Consider the following 19,548-nt stretch of genomic DNA (forward strand, 5'->3'; position numbering starts at 1 on the left):
ATTTAGTGATTTATCCTTTCATATGACAATTACTACTTGGAGCTGCTGATCATTTATTGCCACCTTGAGTGCAGCCAGAATTAATGCTACGAAGAACTCTAAACATTTTTCTGTGTGGAGAGAAAAACAAAGGTTTTAATTAGAAAGGTGCAAAACTAAATTCTAGAATACACCCTGTTCCACATAACACATAATTTTCCACTACTTTATGAGTATCATACTAAACTGATTTAAAGGAAAAAAAAGACAATGCCAGAAGTTTACTGAAATTCATAGGTATTTTTTTTTAAATCTCTACCCCAAAGTTCCAGTCAATTTGGAAAACAGATAATGGCAAGACTAATTCTATATAGGTTTAAAAAAACAAGCAGTTAAAAGCTTAAAATATTGATTGAGATTAAAGTACAAAGAGTACAAAAAAATAAAATTTGTTTCAATTACTTTTGCCCTTTAGCCACATATGATATGTGTAGGTGAGATTTCTAATTTTTCAATTTGAATATTCAGGTGTTTTCATTTATAATAAATATTTTTTCAGAATACTCAATTCTTCCCCCCCCCCCAAAAAATATATATATATTCAGAACAAGCAGCCTGGGATATGTCAGCAAAAAATTGAATTAACAAAACACAAACGAGTAAATCCTTCCCCCTTTCCTAAAAGAATTTAGTGTATGAAGCTAAATGATATGGTGTCTTGTAAAGAAAAGAATGCCTTTCTAACTATTTTTTAATAATGAATAATAAATGCAGGATTGTAGCTGCTTCTGTCTATAATCTTTAAAAAAAAAAAACCACAACAAAATCAATGCTGAAAAATAAAGCAACAGTGCCACCTGCTGACAAAGAAAAACAGCAGCACTACCTCAAAAAATCGATGAGTATTTAAATTGAAGCGCCAGTTAACTATAAATATCGGCTGGAAAATACTTTTGTGATGGATTCTTTTAAAGTGAATTTCTCAATTAACTACATTTTTTGTTGACATGTAGGAAGCAAAATAGTCGAAAACAAATACCTGAGGAGTATGTAAGATATCAATTAAAAAAGATTTACTTAACCCTATTTTTCCAGGCATAACAAAATCACTAAAGGACTACTACTATCACAGAATATCTAACATGTTAAAAATCAGCAAATGTAAGAAATTCTCTTTCATGCAACGCTGTTGTATGTACTATTACAAATCTTACACTAGTATAAACAATTAAGAAGCTAAGTCAAAATCTAGTAGAAAATAGAAAAAAAGTAATTTAAGTCAGTCAAAAGAAATCAGGCAACTGTGGGATTGTGCTGTTTTTTATTGTGTTTTCAATGGAGAAATACATCATCTGTTTACAAAATAGCTCTTGAAAAATACAAGGAGTACAGATACTATAAAACAAAGCAAACTCCAGTCATGAGACACTACGTACATCATGCGAAAGCAACAGTCTGATCTCCAGATTATGAAAACTAGAATTAAAAAGTCACTATACAGAAAAATTCCAAGTTTCCTGCTTGGAAAAACTTGGGTGCAGTTACATGAAACGTTTAATAAACTGAATTTTATTTTCCCCAATGTGTAAACAAAATGACAAGACTAAATTTGTGCCTGGCAATTTCGATCTAAACTCCATAGCTACACAAAATACACAGACACCTTGTACGCTTCAACTGTTAGTATAATCATCTTTTCATAGGTGGTAGAAAGGGAGGGCAAGGTGGCTGCACAGGGCAGGAGATAAGGGAAATAGAAATATTGTATACTAGACATCTTAAAGAAATGGTGAAAAGAAAGCCTCAATTACTGCATAGCCTAAGGGGAAAAAGAAACTACACTCCAACTTTATAAAATTAATTTAGAAGGACAGTGGAAGAGTGTAAGTAATTGCAGTTTAACATGAAAAATGCACATGTAATAAGATGGAGCACAATGGGGGATTCATAAAACATGCTAATCAGAAAATATGGGAAGGTTTTTGTTGGTTTTGCTTTTTTTTCCCCCCAGATTAAGAAAAAGTAACTAAGTTTAAGTTTGCTATCTACATCTGGTATCCCTCACATTTTCTAAATACTGGTAATTTCTGTTGCAATCAGGAAGGATTTAAAAATTCCTTTTAAAGAAAGAAGCTCCTAAATCTTTTTGATAGGACTGAAGAATAAAACAAAAAAGGAGTAAAGAGAGCTGACTAGATGTCAAGTGCTTGCTAGAAATGATTTTTTAAAGTATGCTTTTTTTCTATCTAAAATTTATTGACAAATTTTTGGTGAGCCATCTAAAAATAAAAATTAGTTTTTAAATTCTTGGAGAAAATAGCTTTGCCTTTATGTTCAAAATTTGAAATGTTTTACTTGGCTGCAGCAGGAAATCTATGGAGTGTACGTACAAAACTTTATATTAGTGATCAAATGGCCATCCCAAGAGATGTTATGCTTTTACAGGCACCACTTAGTCACCCAAAAGTTTGAAGCATATAAGACCAAAATTTGGTGTTTTGTGCCATGTGGCCACAGGGTGGTTTGTTTTACATCATGGCTTAAGAAAATACTGGCATTAATTTTTTTATGAAATTGTCCCTATTGTGTGCATACAAACTGAAAAAAGGGAATAAAAGAGAAAAGATTGAAGGAAAGAGAACAGAACTTTGTTAGCTCAAAGGAAAAAAGGATTTGTTTGTTTGACCGCTGATTTGTATGCACTATAAAACTTTATAAATAAAACCAATATACTACTTCTTAATCGTGTCCCATTCAAAACCAACTATTTCCCAATTATTCTTTTAATATGTCACATACCCCAAAGATATAACATTTCATTTTTAAGGGTTATGGCTACTTCAATGGGACTGAACTAGATGTACCCTTATCATTTGTCTCAAGTACAATAGTATAACCACTGTACAATGTTATCCAATTTATAGAATAATGATGAAGAAACTTCAGGAAAAAATAAAAATGCATCAAGCTCAAGATCTAAAATTAGTTCTACTTTCTAATAAAAAATACATAAAAGTGCATCATCAATATAAGGAATTCTTATGCCAGTTTGTATTGCAAATTTTTCAAACAATGCATCAAACAGAAATCCAATCAGATGTTAAATATGGATACAAATATAACTTGAGGTTTTTTTCCTCTTTTTTTTTCTTTTAAAGGCAGTAATCCTTTGAAATAGTTAATGCAACTGTTGCTAACACATTACTAATAGTACTCCTGGCTTCACATACTAACCTGGACTTCCGATCAAGTGCTGATTAGCCCAGTAAGGGAGGTTCACCAAATAAACCTAAATCCATTTTCAGTCATGTCTAGTCTTGCACCCTCCATTCTCCTTTTTAGCATTAGAAGACAACAGGTTGAGTTGGCAGATATTGTTTATGGACCCCTGAGGTTGTTTTTACCGGTTCAATCTCAGTTTTATTGAATTCTTGATAACAGGAATAGGATTTGCAGGGAGAGCAGGGATATCTGAAAGGTCTGTACTGGATGTTTTCTGAGAAGGAAGGTGAAAATAACAATAATATTTGAAAGCTTTGTAACTTTTTAATAAAACTATCAACTTTTCACTTACTATGAATTGGATGAAAGCTGGTTCATCATGGTAAGAATATTTTATAAATCTAATAGAGATACTAAAATGCTAGTTGAATAATCTCAATGAAAATAATTAAAATGCAAAAATTAAGAATGGACATATCTGGGATTTATGTAGAATTTAACTAATATATCCATGTAAACAATTTGATATAAATAGTTTAAAGCAAGGTGAAGTTAGCTTCAAAGGAACATCAAGTTTAAAAAAAAAAACAACCCTCATACAAAGTTGAATACCAAATAAGATCCTGAGTTTTTCTACTGCCTCCTTTTGGGGTTGGCGAAGATAAATTTCACCATCCAAGTTTCCTATTATAAATCATATATGATAAAAGTAAAATCTGAAAGCCTGTTTCCTAATCTTACTCTAGTTTCAAGGAAGTTTTTTCTTTTCACCAATGATTTCTCAAAACCAATTTAGATCACTATAGATTTATATTTGTTACTAGTAGAAGTACAGTATTCCAAGAGATGTATTTTTAAACTTCACAAAATAATAAAAATATTAGTAACTAATGAATATTGTCACACAGATGAATTTAAGCTATCCCTTTTGAACATAAGATTTTTTTAAATTTTATAGAAGTCACACAACTAAATGACTTCTTACCTATAAAAATACCAGAAAGGAAGACAGACCTGTGCCCATATAAGAGCATTTCCTTAGACAGTAATATCATATGGTAATTGAGGATATGTTAGTCATGACAGAGCTAAGAAAAAGTCTTATGATAGGTTCTCATAAGAAACATCATAAAAATCTCTAAGGCATTTGATTTATATTCCTCCACATTAATTTCATTCTTCTATGTGCTTAAAATATTTAATGATAATACATTTGGTAAGAAAATAAAGCATCAGCACACACACTCTTCTGTCCCCCCACCCACCCCCATAGAATATATGTACTTTAAGGAGTGAGAGAGGGAGAGGGAGAGAAAGAGAAAATGAAGAAGTGAGTAATGATCAAGTCATATTGATCTGCTTTTTCCCCGCCTTAGGGGTCATTCCCAAATTTACTGAAATCAGTCTCTGCATCTACCCTCTGAACAGCAGAATAGAAATGTTAACCAAGAAAATGACAATACTAGAAAACTGAGTAGGAAGGAGTAATTTTCACACGTCCATCAGATTTGAAGCTTCAGAAAAATACTTCCTTTGTAGTAAAGAGTAAGCTGGACATCTTATTGCTGTTTCTAATTCAAAAAAATTGAAGTTAAAACAGTGGTCATTTAAAAAGAAAAAATAGAGTTCACAAATTAAGTGTGTAAAGACAATATTCATAAAGTATACAAGAAAATGCTGGCGGGAATAGTAAATGATTATGTTTAAAGATAATTATTTGCATGCTACAGTAGTTCTTTTTTTTTTTTTACCAAAATCATTCTAATTACAAACAAAAACTATACCAATTCATTCCTCACTATAGCATACATTTTCCTTTCTTGTTTGTGTGTATGTGTATTTCCATTTTGCACATATCCTCTGCTATAACACACTAAAATAAATACAGTGAAACATTCAAAATTACAAAGAATTACAACTTTCAAGTAAAACTTTAATCTTATCCTTTGTCCTGTAATCCAAATCACTGCATATCACAATGCAAATATGGCAAGTGAAATTTTAAAATAGCATTTCTTGCAATATCAAGTCACTACTATTAAAGAGATGAGTCAGCATCTTTACACACTAAAAAAGAAAGTTTGGCCAAATTTGGTTCCTTAATTGTCTTCAGCCTGCACAAAAAACCCAAATTAGTTGAATAAGTCACTTTCACACAACTGATTTCAATTTCATAAGAACTGTTATAATTCCAGAAGCCTTACTCATCTTAGGAATATTTAAAAAATAAAAAAAACCCAACTCTACTTGCTTTAGTACCTGAGCAGCCAACAGAGGAGCCGCTGTCTGAAGAGTTTCAGATTGAGTTGTACTTGTTTCTGTATCAAGTTGTTCCTAAAGAGGGGAGGGGGAGTTATTAATTTTTAAATGAGAGTATCACTGGATTTTTGTACTTTAATATATAAAGAGCACCATAAACTAAGTAGGTTGGAATCCCGTCTAGAATTCCAATAAGGAGAGATCAAGTAAAAGACTAAGATAAATACTATAAAACTAAATACATTAGAGATTCTTCTTATAAGCAATTTTCTGACTCAAATATTCCATTTATCTCATTTTCCATCACAGCAAAATATCTCAAGATCTTCAATGACCCTCCAACGTGGTGCAATTCAATCAGGCAATGAAGCAATCTATTGTATTAATCAGTACTGGAACATTATAAAAGAGTACTGAGGTAACTGTTAGAATAGAAAATAGAAGTAAAATACTTCTGGGTGAGACAGGGGAGAAAAATCCTCCAATAACTTTTGTTGGACTTATAAAGAAGTTCAAAATGAGCAGTTAGTTAAAAAAAGAAATTAGAGCAAAACCATATGCTATGTACAGGGAAAAGTTAACGCAGTTTTTCAGCAAGTGCTCCATAAAACTGGCATTTTCTTTAACTCCCGTAACAAAGCGCTAGCAATAGAAGTGAAGGAAAAAATTGTTATTAAGAGTCAAGAGAACAATATATTTCAGTCTTCAAATTTTGCTACAAATTGTAATCGTTTCTAATGTACTGTGGTGTAGCAACACAAATACACAAAAACACGAACATTTCCGTCTCAGCAGCCAAACCCAAACCATGTTTTCACTGAGCTAAAAGGAATTGTTACTTTGGTTAAAAAAAAAAAAGTTAATTTTGGAGGATGGAGAATGGAATGAAAGCCTATCTAGCAAGAAGATACAGATTCTAGCTCTCTCCCAATACATGTATTGGAGAGTTGGGCAGCACTATTTTATACACAGTAAAACAGCGTACCTTAGTTTCCTGTTTATCATGTTCAATCAAATCAAGACAGTTGGCATCTTCACTTGTCTCATCCTGACATTTAAAAAAACCGAGAAAAAGAAAAGGAAAAAAGTTTTAATGGTAAAAATAGAGCAAGTTTAGAATAATCTACCAACTTATATTTTAACTTCTAAAAACTACTTAATGAAAAAATGTTTCAAATGACTTAAGATGTGAATTATAAATTAAAAGAAATTACTATTTCCAAAAGTTTTTTAATTCTCTACCAATAGGAATTTTATGAACGATTGCTAGCACAAATATAGAAATAGGGGAAAGCACATGTTAATAAACTGGAAGAGCCATGTCTAATCATAAGAGAGGTAAAACCTATCAAGTGTCCAGTCTGAAATTAGTCTAATGTTTCAGTTAAATCCAAAAACTTTAGCAGTATCTGCAAGCATGTCTGTCCATTTAAGAGAATACTACTACCTTCTGAGCAGTCCTTGATAATGCTCAAAAGAGTAAAACGCCACCAATAACCAGGTGAATCACCAAGATAAAGGTGCCTTTGGGTAGTAGAATAAGGATTCCCCATGTAATTTGCACCACTGATCCAGGGAAGAGATTAATTTTTTTTAAACCCTTACCTTCCATCTTGGAGTCAATACTGTGTATTGGCTCCAAGGCAGAAGAGTGGTATGGGCTAGGCAATGGGGGTCAAGTGACTTGCCCAGGGTCACACAGCTAGGAAGTGGCTGAGGCCAAATTTGAACCTAGGACCTCCCATCTCTAGGCCTGGTTCTCAATCCACTGAGCTACCCAGCTGCCCCCAGGAAGAGTTTAATTTTGAGGCATGGCAAGACATTTTTTTCTTATATACATTATATATATAACCAAGTTCAAGTGTTGTCTGACCAGACTAGTAGTAGCAGCAACAGCAGCAGCTGCCACCATACTGTGACATGCTCACCATCACACTGTGAAGTCAACTTTACCTTGAATTAAACTTTTGACAAGGGATCAAATTTTGAACTTATGTACTGAAATAATATAGTAACTACAGAGCTTGCCTCTTACTAGCAACAGCTGCCCAATAACAGTTAATAGACTAGTTTGGTTTTGGTTTTTTTTTTTTTTAGTCTAAATGTTATGTAATGTATTTAAGTTCTTATCCAAATAAAGCTAGTTTTAAGAAGGGGGAAAGGAGTAAAAAAAAATAAAATACATCCAGATTAAGAGGACATGAGGTAACCTTCCTGGGTCGTTGGGGGGGGGGGGGGTGCGCACGCGCGCAGGGGGAGTACGGGGGGCACACACTGCTGTATCAGTTTCTTCATGTATAGATATAAAATCTAGCCCAACAGCTTTAGTTTAGAGGTTTGAAAATGAGGCCCAGAAAAAGAAAGACTATTAACAAGTAGTAAAGAGGAAAGACAGGATTTAAGTTTACATTTCCAATTTCCTTTCACTAAATCCAGGGATGGCAGATTGAAAGGCTTTATATTTTGACAATTATTCTCCCAGAATAAATTCTCATACATTGCTAAGAGGGCAAGATGTCTGTCTTATACTTCATCTTTAAAACACAAATGACTAAACTGTCTGACCAGTCAGAAATGGATCTTAAGGCTCAGATAGGTATTTTTTCTTTCAAAAGTTCTAGGTAGGAACACATTATGTCAAGGACACAAGTGAGAATTACTATTCTAAAGTATATTTGCCATTATCATAATAGAAAGCACTGGTAGAAAACTAAATGCAAAGATCTAAAACAATTCTCGTTTAACTTTTCTTCTGGCTATTATTTTATAAAACCTTGCAACTGCACCATTATTGTGTTAAATGTGTATTGAGTGCCTACACTAAGAAATACAAGGGAATACAAATTCTGGTTTTGGGCCATAACAAATTGAAGAAGCTAGCAATAAAAAAAACAACCAAAATATAATTTGCTGAGTAAAAGGTATTCATATTCAGCACTATGCTAAGCACTGGAACACTAAAGGCCAGAGAGCTAAGTGTAATATAGGCAATATCCTATAGTAGTTTAGAGTTTACCTAAGAAAACAAGATATCAAAGCAAGACAATATAATTTTTAAATTACATAATATAGCTAAGTACTGGAATTCAGATTTTAATGTCCTAGTGTTACCATTACCTATTTTTACAGTTCCAGACCATAACTCCCCTTCTCTGGACACCATTCTCTTACAGGATTAGAACTTAAATTTCCCTGAGGGAATGGGGAATATGCTTTTGTATTTGTATTTCCAGTGCTCGACTCCAAGTAAGTGCATAGTAAAATATCTTTCTTTCTCTCATTCATTCATCCAGTCATTATAGTCATAGTCATGAATGACTATGAATGAGTTAATGAGGGCTGTAACAGTGAAGTAGCTTTAAAGGAACAATAGATGGAGAAGTGATCAGATCAAAGAAATAGAGCTGAAAAGAGGTTTCTAGGATATTTTCCTCATTTCATAGATGGGAAAGTCAAAGATCAGAACAGTTATATGACTTCCTCAAAATCATAAAGGTAGTAAGAAATCAGGGGTGGTATCTGAATTCATGTCTTGATTCCTCAGCCTGTTCTTTTTGTTGGGTTTTTTTTTTGTTGGTGGTGGTATCTGAAGACAATAGAATATCCCAGGTGTTACACTTATTATAGTCCTTGCCATCTAAGTTTTCTTCCCCTTACTAAAAGCTACGTACTACTTCTCATACATAAATTGCAACCAGATTTAGCCATGATTTCCACGGGATTCATAAAAACACTGATTAATGATTAATTATTTGACTTAAAAAATACTAATTACCTCCTCTGTTTTGGTTTTCTTGGGACTCTCTTCTTTATGAGGTGAAGATGTCCTTTTGACTCCTACTATAGGATTAGGAACTTTTGTTGCTGTGTTTCCTGAAGGTCTTGGTGGTTGGTTTACCAGACGTGTTGAGGAAACAACTCTGGAGACCGTAGGCTTTGGTGGTGGAGAAATGGCTGGCTGCGTGGCAGTTTGAGGAATGCTTTCACTTGAAGTACCTACAGTAGAAATTAAAACACATCAACAAAATTAGTCAGCTCTCACATAAAGATTTCCTCCTTGTCTCTGTAAGTCTTTTCAGGCATGATCAACTTTTCATGACTCATTTGGGGTTTTCTTGGCAAAGATTACTGACATGATTTGCCATTTCTTTCTTCAGCTCATTTTATAGATGAGGAACTGAGGCAAACAAGGTTAAGTGGGTTGCCCAGGTCAAACAACTAGTAAGTGTCCAAGGCCAAATATGAATTCAGGTCTTCCTGACTACAGGCCCAGTACTTTTATATTCACTGTGACCACTAGCTTGTCTTGAATTAAATGTAGGGATATTTCAAAAGTCAGTAATAAAATAGTCTTCCCCCCCCCCACAAGTAAATACCACAGTTGAGTTATTTAAAATTCATATTTAGAGTTATAATGTCACACCTTTACATTGTACACTAAGCAAGTTGCCTTACCCCCTGAGCTTTCACTGGAATTTACTTGTGGCACAGAAACCTCAGTTGCCTGGATGTTGGTCACAGATGCTGCTGTTACAGCTGGAGCAGGACTGTTTCTGCTAATGTACAAAAAATAGTATAAGGAAAATATATATATATATATAAGCACAAGCTATTTTCAATGTGGAATGCATTACCTACAATCATAATTTATATACAAGCTTTGCCTTGATTCAGTTAACAAACATGAACACCACCTCAGAAAAAGAAGAAAGTTTATAAATTACCTTAAATGTTTAATTGAAATTTGGATTGTGAAAAAGTTAAAGTTTTAAATTATTAGAAATCTCCTTATATGTATATATGGCCCAATTAAAGACTTATTAGTCTATGAAAACAACTTTAACTCAACCTACTTTATATCCCTCTATTATTTAAGGAGTTTTGCAGATAAGGACCTTATTTCTCATATCATTTGTATCCCATTCTCTAGCCCTAGCCTCCACCCCCAATAGTGCCTTATAGTATATAGGGAGATTATGCCTACTTGATTAGTACCTGAATACCTACTATCTTCTCTTTTCTTACCCCTGAGAGCTGCCAGAACTATTCAATGGACTGGTCTTCATAGCACTGGTAGGAGAAGGCACAGACATGCTGTTGTCACTATCCATAGACAAATCTAGACTGCTGTCATTTAGAGCTGTCAATCGAACTTCTGATGAATGCTGCAACCAATGAGACAATGAATCATATATCTCTATTTTATCAAAGACACTAGGAGATGATTAGTAAGTGGCATTTTAAAAGACTTATAAATTAATTTTGTGAAAATCATCTAAGTATCATTTTGGTAAAAACTAAACTTCTGAAATACAATTTTTTGTAAAATGTTGAAATGACAAAATTTATTCGTGATACAAATCAGCATTTAAAACTTAGAGATTAAATAAGATCTATTAATAACTGCATTGACAAACATGGAAAGGATCTGTGACTTCACCATTACAATCAAATCCAGGTAAATTCTAAGAGGTTAAATGACTTGATCAGGGGGCTATATGACTAATAAGTCCCAGGGCAGAATTTTAAATAAGGTCTTTTTTACTTAAACTGCATATTTAGCTGTCACATTACTTTTATACTATTCTTAAGTTGCTCTGCTGGTTGCTACTACACTAAAATGCAAAAGAATAAGCGTTAGAAATAAATTCTATTAATTAATTACTACATAGACAACAGTAGTCCTGGAACTAAAGCTAAAACTTCAGAAATTAACTTCTGATGTCCTGATACTTCAAATTCTGTGACCATATGATAGTCTCAAAGAAAAAATAGCTGATACTTTTTCACCTTAAACTATTATTTTCACAGGATAAGATTTCTACATATTTAAAATGTGATCCATTTAATGCTACGTCATTAATGTAAAGAGAAAAACAATTTTTCCTCAAGATACTTTAGTTCTTTGAAATCATTAAATTAGTGCTTACTTATTACACACAGATAATTTAATGGGGTAACATTTATATGTAATTAGAGAATGCAAGCCTAAGTAAATAGCTATCATTTGACAGTAAATCTGTGAAAATAGTCATATTTACTATTTTTAAAGTACCTGTCAATTTTTAAATGGTTAATCTTCAAAATACTGTGTTTTTCTGGTCAAAAGTATTATTGTAATGACTGAGCCCTCAATTCTCTTATTCCTTTCCCTTCTCCCTTATAACTAACAGCTTGTTATTTTATTAAAAGGCTTGTCAGGGTTTGGGATATGCCCTTTGGATGTATAAAGTTAACTTCTAATGAACCTAACTGCTTCTAATTTGACTATACTCTCAATGAATTATTACTATTATTATTATTAGGTCAATGTCAATCTCAAGGTAAAAAAAAAACAAAAAACTAAAGAGATTTATGTAGGTTTCCAAATTTGTAAAGAATTAGGAATATACCGTGGGACCCTATACAAATCACTTACCTCACATTACCTAGTTCTTACCACTCTTCTGCCTTAGACTCAATAAACAATATTGATTTGAAGACAGAAGATAAGAGATAATTAAAGAGAACTGAGAGCAGAAATAAAAGAAACAACTAAAAAAAATAAAGCAAGGATACAGGTATATAATACCTACACATATTTATGTATGTACATCTATACATTCTGATGTTGACAAATTTAACCTATGATAACTATACAGGTACATTATGTTTTGCTTTAATACACAAATTTTATAAATATTCAAATATATTTATCATTGTTTACATCTATCAAGTATACTAACATATAATAATTAATTTCTAAAAAACAGTATCTGTGTGAACACTAAGGAACATAAAAACCGTAATTATACTAAACAAGCATTCAGTTCAGACATTGTTTTGTCATTTGATGATTTCCTTGGATTAAAAAAAACTCACCAATTGGACACAGCTGCCAATTAATTATTGATTACACAGATATAATACCAAATAACATTTAGATATAGTATAAACAATTAAACCCAGATATTTTAAAATGTTGTACATAAGCAGAAAAAAATTTAAATTGCAATTGGTTTCTTACAATAATTTTCATAATACACCAGAGTAAGTCAAGTAATTAAGTTGCTCAAAAATCAATATTCAAACAAAGCTATTAGAGCAAATATCACTTCCTCTAGATTTATATTATATGGAAAGAAATAAGGCAGAGATGCCTATGAAAAATTCTGATTTATTCTTAAAGCAGGGATGTGTATACCAAATGTTTATTAGTGTAATGCAATGTAATAGAGATTTAAAAATTCTTATGGCCCATTTCATGGTTATACTTCTCTATTATCTTTGTTTAATGAGAAATGCTATGCTATTTAATAAAGATGTTCCATTAATGCTTTTTGTCAGTTATTTCTCAATTTACCTTTTTCTTTTTCTGAAGCACATGATTAGGTAGGAGTTGATGAAGTTGCCTTCTTTTTACATGCATTGCAGCAATTTTCATATCCATCTCAAACATCTTGCTGTTTATTGCTTGCCTATAAACTACAATTAGAAGATTATGATATTTAAACATTTTTCAAAAAAGCATTTATTCACCCTGAAAATGTAATTATCCTATAAAACAGATCATTTTTCCTCCTTGTTTTCTTTCCCCTGTAATATATCTTTCTGAAACAAACATCATAATTTGCTTATGATATGTAAGTGATATGGGTAATAACAATAATATATCAGGAAACTAGAACTATTCTAGGTAAATGGAGGAAAGAAAATAGAATTGAATATGAGTTAGAATAACTGGGTCCATATTGTGGTTTTGAGACTTCTTAGCTGTGTGATGACAAGAAAAGTCCCTACTACCCCTCTGTGCCTTAGTTTCTTCAAATGCAAATGGGGAAATTAACATTTGTACAATATTCACAAGATTAAAAAGATTCTTCTTCAGAAGGAAAGTATTTTGGAGACCATAAAGCAAAGCATGTAAAACAATTGGCATACAAAAGAAGAAAAAGAACCATTCTTTGGGAATGACACTACAGAATTCAACTAAATAAGAAAACTTTATTAATAATTTTAATTTAGGTCTTAAAATCAATATTATTTGGTGGAGAGAACTATCATGTATGAATATGAAGCCTCAAGATCCTAACATACTTCAATTTTAAAAAAAAATTACGTGAGGATAAGGGAAAAGAAGTCAACAGAAAAAAGATTTAGAAGGAAGTCTTACTTATAATTATTCACTAATGAGATATACATTAATATTCTAACTCCTTCATAGCTAATTACTACTTCTCAAGTCATTTTTCCACATGTAAATCCTAGAACAAGTATAACAATAAGTATTTTCTAAAGCTATACAAAATAAACTATTTCAAATTCAATTTAAGGATTCAACTCAGATATTTTAAAAAATATAACATTAGCTATGACAATTTCTAAACCCTAGGACTCTCTCAAAGTATAAAATAGTTCCATGAATACAAGCATCTAATATCTGCTGAACGAACATTTGCTAAATAAAGACATTATATTAAGGACTAAAATTATGTTTTAAATAAACCACAGTCAATTACTACAAATAGTGAACAAAAATAAGCTAAATAAACCATTTAACTATGAATAAGAGCATTTTATCACTACAAATAAAAATCAAACAACTTAAGTTCTAACAATGAGTAAAGGCACTGTATGGATATAAATACAAAAGAAAATGTATTAATCCCTATACTCAAAGATTATTATATTCTAAAAGTAGAGACAAGGTATATATGAACATATAGAAAATAAAGAAAAAAACAATACAAATACAAGGTAATTAGGGAAAGTTCTGGCAATTAGGATCATAAGAGATATCATATGTCCACAAGAGATTCTTAATCTTTTTTTTTTTGTCAAAGACCCTTTTAAGCAGACTGGTGGTACTCTGGACCTCATCCAAGAATGATTTTAAATGCATAAAATAAGATTACAAAAGCAAATCATTAAATTGAAACCATTGTCAAAACATTTAAAAAGCAAGTTCAGGGATCCCAGGTTAAGAACTTCTGATAAAGAAGGTAGAGCATGAGCTATCTTGAAGGGTTCTATGAAGCAGAAAAGAATACCTTTCCAAGAATGGAGGGCAATCAAGTGACAAATGTATGAAGAATCATGTGTAAGGAACAGAGAAAAAGCCAAACTGCCTAGTGTAAAATGGCAAAATACAAATAATGTGAAATGAGACTGAAAAGATAGACGGAGGATAAGTTGTACTGGACTTTAAAAGCCAAATAAAAGAGTTTTTACATTTTTGACAATAGTCAACTGCTGAGTGGGGAGGAGTCAAATGCGTAAAAGGAAAATCATTTTGGTAACACTATGAGATGGAAAGCAATGAAGGTATTAATAATGGTTACTAATAAAGTGGCATCTGAGTGAAGCAAGAGAAAGGAATACCTGCAAAAAGGCAATGTGGCAAGATGTGGCAAATAAGTGAGTGGGAGTCCATGGTAACATTAAGAATTTAAGAGAATGGAAGAATGGTGGAGGCCTCAACAGAAAGGGTAAAGTTTAGAACTATAGAGAGTTGAAAGGTCAGGAAGATAATCGGTCCTATTTTGGACGTACTGAATCTGAACTATTTCTAGAATATTTTAATTCAAAATATTATAGCAGTTATTTGTTAACAAAGGACTAAAAATCAGAGGAGAAACTGGATTAAATATATAGATAGGTCATCTGCATAGAGATGACAGTTAAATTCATAGAAACTGCTGAAGTTTCCAAAAGAAAGAAAAAGGGGGAAAAGACAGATCCTTGGGGATTAATTTTATATACTAGGGTGCATTGTGTATGGTTTTTAATCTATCCTAACTAAAAAGCTGAAAACATAAAAGTCCAATTAATGATTATGTATTAAATATTGGCATAGTATAATAAGCACTAGATGAGGAGTCTGGAGATGTGAATTTCTAACACTCACTATCTGTATGACCATGGGGAGGTCACTTCAACTCTAGAAGGCTCAGTTTTTCCATCTCAAAAGTAGGGAGAAACATACTACCATCTTCAAAGGGTTTTTAACAATGAACCCCCCCCCATTTGAATTATTATCTTCATCATCTGTATCTGGAAAAATCCTTTAACAAAAGGAACTTATCAAGAATAAGAAAAATATGCACATCAACACCCTTGGAGAAGTTTAATGATCCAAAATTCAAATTGATTGAAAATTCATAAGAAAAAAGGAGGAAATAAGCCAATTGTTTGAAAATCAAAGTCCACCTTAGAACTGAAACTGAGTAAAAACTGAGGGTCATGGGAAATTATACTGCTCATTTTCACCTGCTCTCATGACCCCAGGGCAAAAAATTTCAACTATGACAAAATTATTTTTTTTTAAGTTCCCATTCAAAAAAATCATTTATCTTTGCAAAGCAAACTATTTCATAGTAACTTTTATGTATTTTCATTTCATAAATGAAGACTTTAAGAAAATCTGGCAATAACAGGGGCAGTCTTCTTGGGTCAATGGCTTTAAACAGTCACCCCCCACCCCCAGCCATTTCTCTCACTCTGAATAAAACATTAATTTTTTTTTTTGAGCGACAATAATAGGGGCAACTAGGTGATTCAGTGGACTGAGAAGCCAGGTCTTAGAGATGGGAGGTCCTAGACTGAAATCTAGTCTGATACTTCCTAGCTGTGTAATCCTGGGCAAGTCAATTAAACCCCACTGCCTCATCTTTAATGTGCTTCTTCCTTGAAACCAATATACAGTATTGATTCTAAGAGAGAAGGGTTTATTTTTTTTTAAGTGACAATGAAATATTCTTGTAATTTAACCAAAAATAGTTATTAAATAAAATTAGGTACTGTTTCAACATAAACTCAAAATAAAATGGAAACATACTTAAGTTGTTGGAGTCACATGCAATTTTAAAGTAATTTTTGCTTCAAGATTCTAGATAAACAATATTTATTACAAATCTATTATCACACTGGGAATGAAAAAGTCAAACTGATCTAACTAGCAAAGTCAATATATAACACACAGGCTTTTAAAATGTAGCATTCCACAATCATCAGATTTTTTCCACTATGGGCCAACCCATTAGTGGCCAAGTCTAACAATTTCTATATTGGGAAGACTTCCCAAAAGAACAAAATATCTTAAATCAAATCTATAAAGCAAAAGTTAGAATTAATCCACTATCCCTGGTGAAAGAAAAATCCCCATATTTAGAACTGAAAGGACTTGGTAATGATCCAATTACCTACTTCAATTCTCTCCATTTTATAGATAATTGAGCGGCTCAGAGAGATTTTGCCTAAAGTCTCATGGGTAGTGAATAACAGAAACAAGACTTTAACTTATGCTTCATTATTTTATAACTATAACCCTAGTCAACTATATTGCCTACATTCTAAGAGAGGTTTACTACACCTTCTGAACCATGCCAATAATAAAAATGGGACCTCTCAGAATTAATTTGCATATGCAATTCTATACTAATCAAACTAACAAGCAAACATATCATAGTGCTTGACAATGACACAATTTAATTTAGAGGAACAAAAATAATACCTAAAAGAAAAAGAAAAAACCAAGAGGGAATAGTACTTCTAGAGCTCACATTATATCATAAAGCAGTAATGATCAAAAATATTTAGCATTGGTTAAAAAACAGAACAGTAGATTCAGTGTAACTATCTAAGCAAATAAGTAAAAATCAATTAACTCAATGACCAGTATTTAACAAATCTGATTCTAGGGAAGAATTCCCTGACAAGAACTGATGTAAAACCTGAAAAGCAGTCTGACAGAAATTAAGTTTAGATCTTATATATATATGCACATATATATATAAAACCAAACAATAAACTGCAAATGGATATTATGGACTTAATTATTAAAAGTTATATCATTAGAAAAATTATTAATAACTAGATTGGATACCTTTCACAACTACAAGAACATGAATTTGATAAATTCTTAACCAAAAACAGGGCACAGACAATCACAAAAGATCAAAGAGATCATTCTGATCCCGTGAAAACAATTTTCACACAAATAAAATACAAGAATATGTCTGTTGTCCAATGTATAAGCAACAAAAATGTTGGACCAAAAGCCAATCCCCAAGGTAAGTGCTCAAAGGATATGAACAAATAGTTCTTTTAAAAAGTATAAACTATTTAAGCAACTACATGAAAGAGTGATCTGAGTTACCAATATTAAGAGAAATGCAAATAAAACAAATGAGATTTTACTTCTCTCACCCAAACTGATAAAGATGACCAAAGATGAGAAAAGACAATGTTGTAGGGGTTATGAAAAGACAGGTAAATATTTACATGCAATCAGTGAAGCCACGAAATGATCCAACCATCTTAGAAAACAATTCAGAATTATGCTAATGAAGTAGCTAAACTGTCTATTCATTTTGACCCATAGGACCTAGTGCTAGTCATTCAATTCTCTCATACACACACACAAAAATGTTTGTGATGTAAAAAATGTATCAAAAAATTTTATTTTTTTTAAGTCATTAAGTCAACCTGATTATTAAAAAAAAAAAACACCTAATCAACTTTTTCCTAAAAAATACAATTGACCTATACTTGCTGTAGCGATCAAACTTCCTATAGCAGCTGGCAGATTAGGTACAAACACCAATTCCAAGACTCAGAGTAGGAGGCAGGGAAGGAATGTTAAGCTATCCAGATTTCAGAATAATTATTCAGATCCAAGCAATCCAAATACAAGGCTTGACTAGATTGTATAGAAATGAAATAAATTTTAAGATCAGTATGTCCTGTGTTTATCAATTTTCCTTACAGCAAAGTAGACTATATTGACACTGATGCCAATAAGTCAAACTTCCTTTTAAGATATATCCCCAAATCTCTTGAAAATCAATGACATGCACTAAAAGATTAGATAAGTTATTTTAATTATCTGTTTGATATAGCCCAGAACCCTCAATTTATTCTGCTCTTCCCAAAAACCCTAAATAACATTAGCAAGAGGCAACAGCAACAGTCTTCCTCTGCCTAACAACTTCAATCCCTTTCCTACAAAAAATGAACCAGACATGTTAAAGTGACCCAACCCGAACCTTCCTTTATAAAGTATGATACTCATCTGCCTTGGTCATTTGCTCTGTTATGAAAGAAAAAATCAGGTGTGCCAAATCTGAGGGCAATAACTCTATAGAACAAATGTTGAGTCCCATCTCCTGTGTACAGCAACTGTATGCTTCCCCTCCAAGAATCAAAACTCAGATATCATCTTTTTCCCTTGAATCCTCATTTCGTTACCTATGATGTTTCATGTTAGGCCTTTGGCCATCTTGGCCTTCTGATAGCTACAAATGTGCCATAATAAAGGCCTACTGGTTTACTGGCCTAATTCTTTTCTAAAATTTGCATATCCTCAAACTGCAAAAGGAAACTGGGGCACTTTCATAAACAGCACTACCACAAAGGTTATTTCAAATTCAATGAGAAAACATGCTAAATATCTTGAATTAAAAATATAGACTTTTTAATAACAGGACTTACCTGTATCTGTAAAAGACTGAATGTCATATGTAAGGTCAACACTGAGGTTTTCAGAGTTTTCTGTTTTTTTAAACACTAATCCAATCACCCACATTGTACGAAATTCTTCCCTGCAAAATATTTCAGTAGAAGAAATTGAAAACTTTTTCAAACTGATGAACAAGGGCATTGATAAAAATTTGAAATTAAGTTAATACATAGTGAATAAATTTTGTAAAAAAAACTATGTGGATATTAAATCCTTCATAGCAATTTCATCAGACAGATCATACAGAGAATAAAACTTGAATTACACAAAATCCAAATAATTAGAACTCCCATCCAAAATAGACATGATCTTTATTACAAGGAATGGCTCTTTGGGTAGGAGAGGTTGGAGGAATATAATTAGAAACAAGGGCAATATAAAAGCTAAGGACATCAATTATAAATAAAGCAAAAGCAGCCAAAAAACGAATGTAAAAAACTTTGGTCGTCTCAGTGCAATCTCACCTACATTTTCTGTGGCATTGTATATAAACAAGTTCATAATGACACTTAAAAGCCCTAGAAATAAAACAATATCCTCAATATAAAAAAGAAAGTCTATTCTGACTTGTAGCAAAGAAGATTGAATCA

General features: G+C 32.2%; 1 protein-coding gene across 5 annotated transcripts in view; it reads right to left on the reverse strand.

Annotated features, from left to right (window-relative positions):
- Positions 1-1,283: 1,283 nt before the first annotated feature.
- The window catches only part of PAPOLA (poly(A) polymerase alpha), a 75,596-nt gene continuing 57,331 nt past the window's right edge, over positions 1,284-19,548 (reverse strand). Inside the window, exons 15-22 of one of the 5 annotated variants that reach the window (XM_007473616.2) lie at positions 18,931-19,040; positions 12,803-12,924; positions 10,486-10,625; positions 9,916-10,013; positions 9,236-9,456; positions 6,446-6,508; positions 5,461-5,535; positions 1,284-3,475 (exon numbers count right to left, since the gene is read on the reverse strand). In XM_007473616.2, coding sequence (XP_007473678.1) covers positions 3,380-3,475; positions 5,461-5,535; positions 6,446-6,508; positions 9,236-9,456; positions 9,916-10,013; positions 10,486-10,625; positions 12,803-12,924; positions 18,931-19,040 — 925 coding nt within the window. In that variant the 3' untranslated portion in view covers positions 1,284-3,379. Of the gene's footprint in view, positions 3,476-3,497; positions 4,773-5,460; positions 5,536-6,445; positions 6,509-9,235; positions 9,457-9,915; positions 10,017-10,485; positions 10,626-12,802; positions 12,925-18,930; positions 19,041-19,548 lie in introns of those variants that run through there. The other 4 variants (XM_001375212.3, XM_007473619.2, XM_007473617.2 and 1 more) reach the window with 4 other exon arrangements.

This window comes from Monodelphis domestica, chromosome 1, assembly GCF_027887165.1.
Source record: "Monodelphis domestica isolate mMonDom1 chromosome 1, mMonDom1.pri, whole genome shotgun sequence".
Classification (NCBI taxonomy): Eukaryota; Metazoa; Chordata; class Mammalia; order Didelphimorphia; family Didelphidae; genus Monodelphis; species Monodelphis domestica.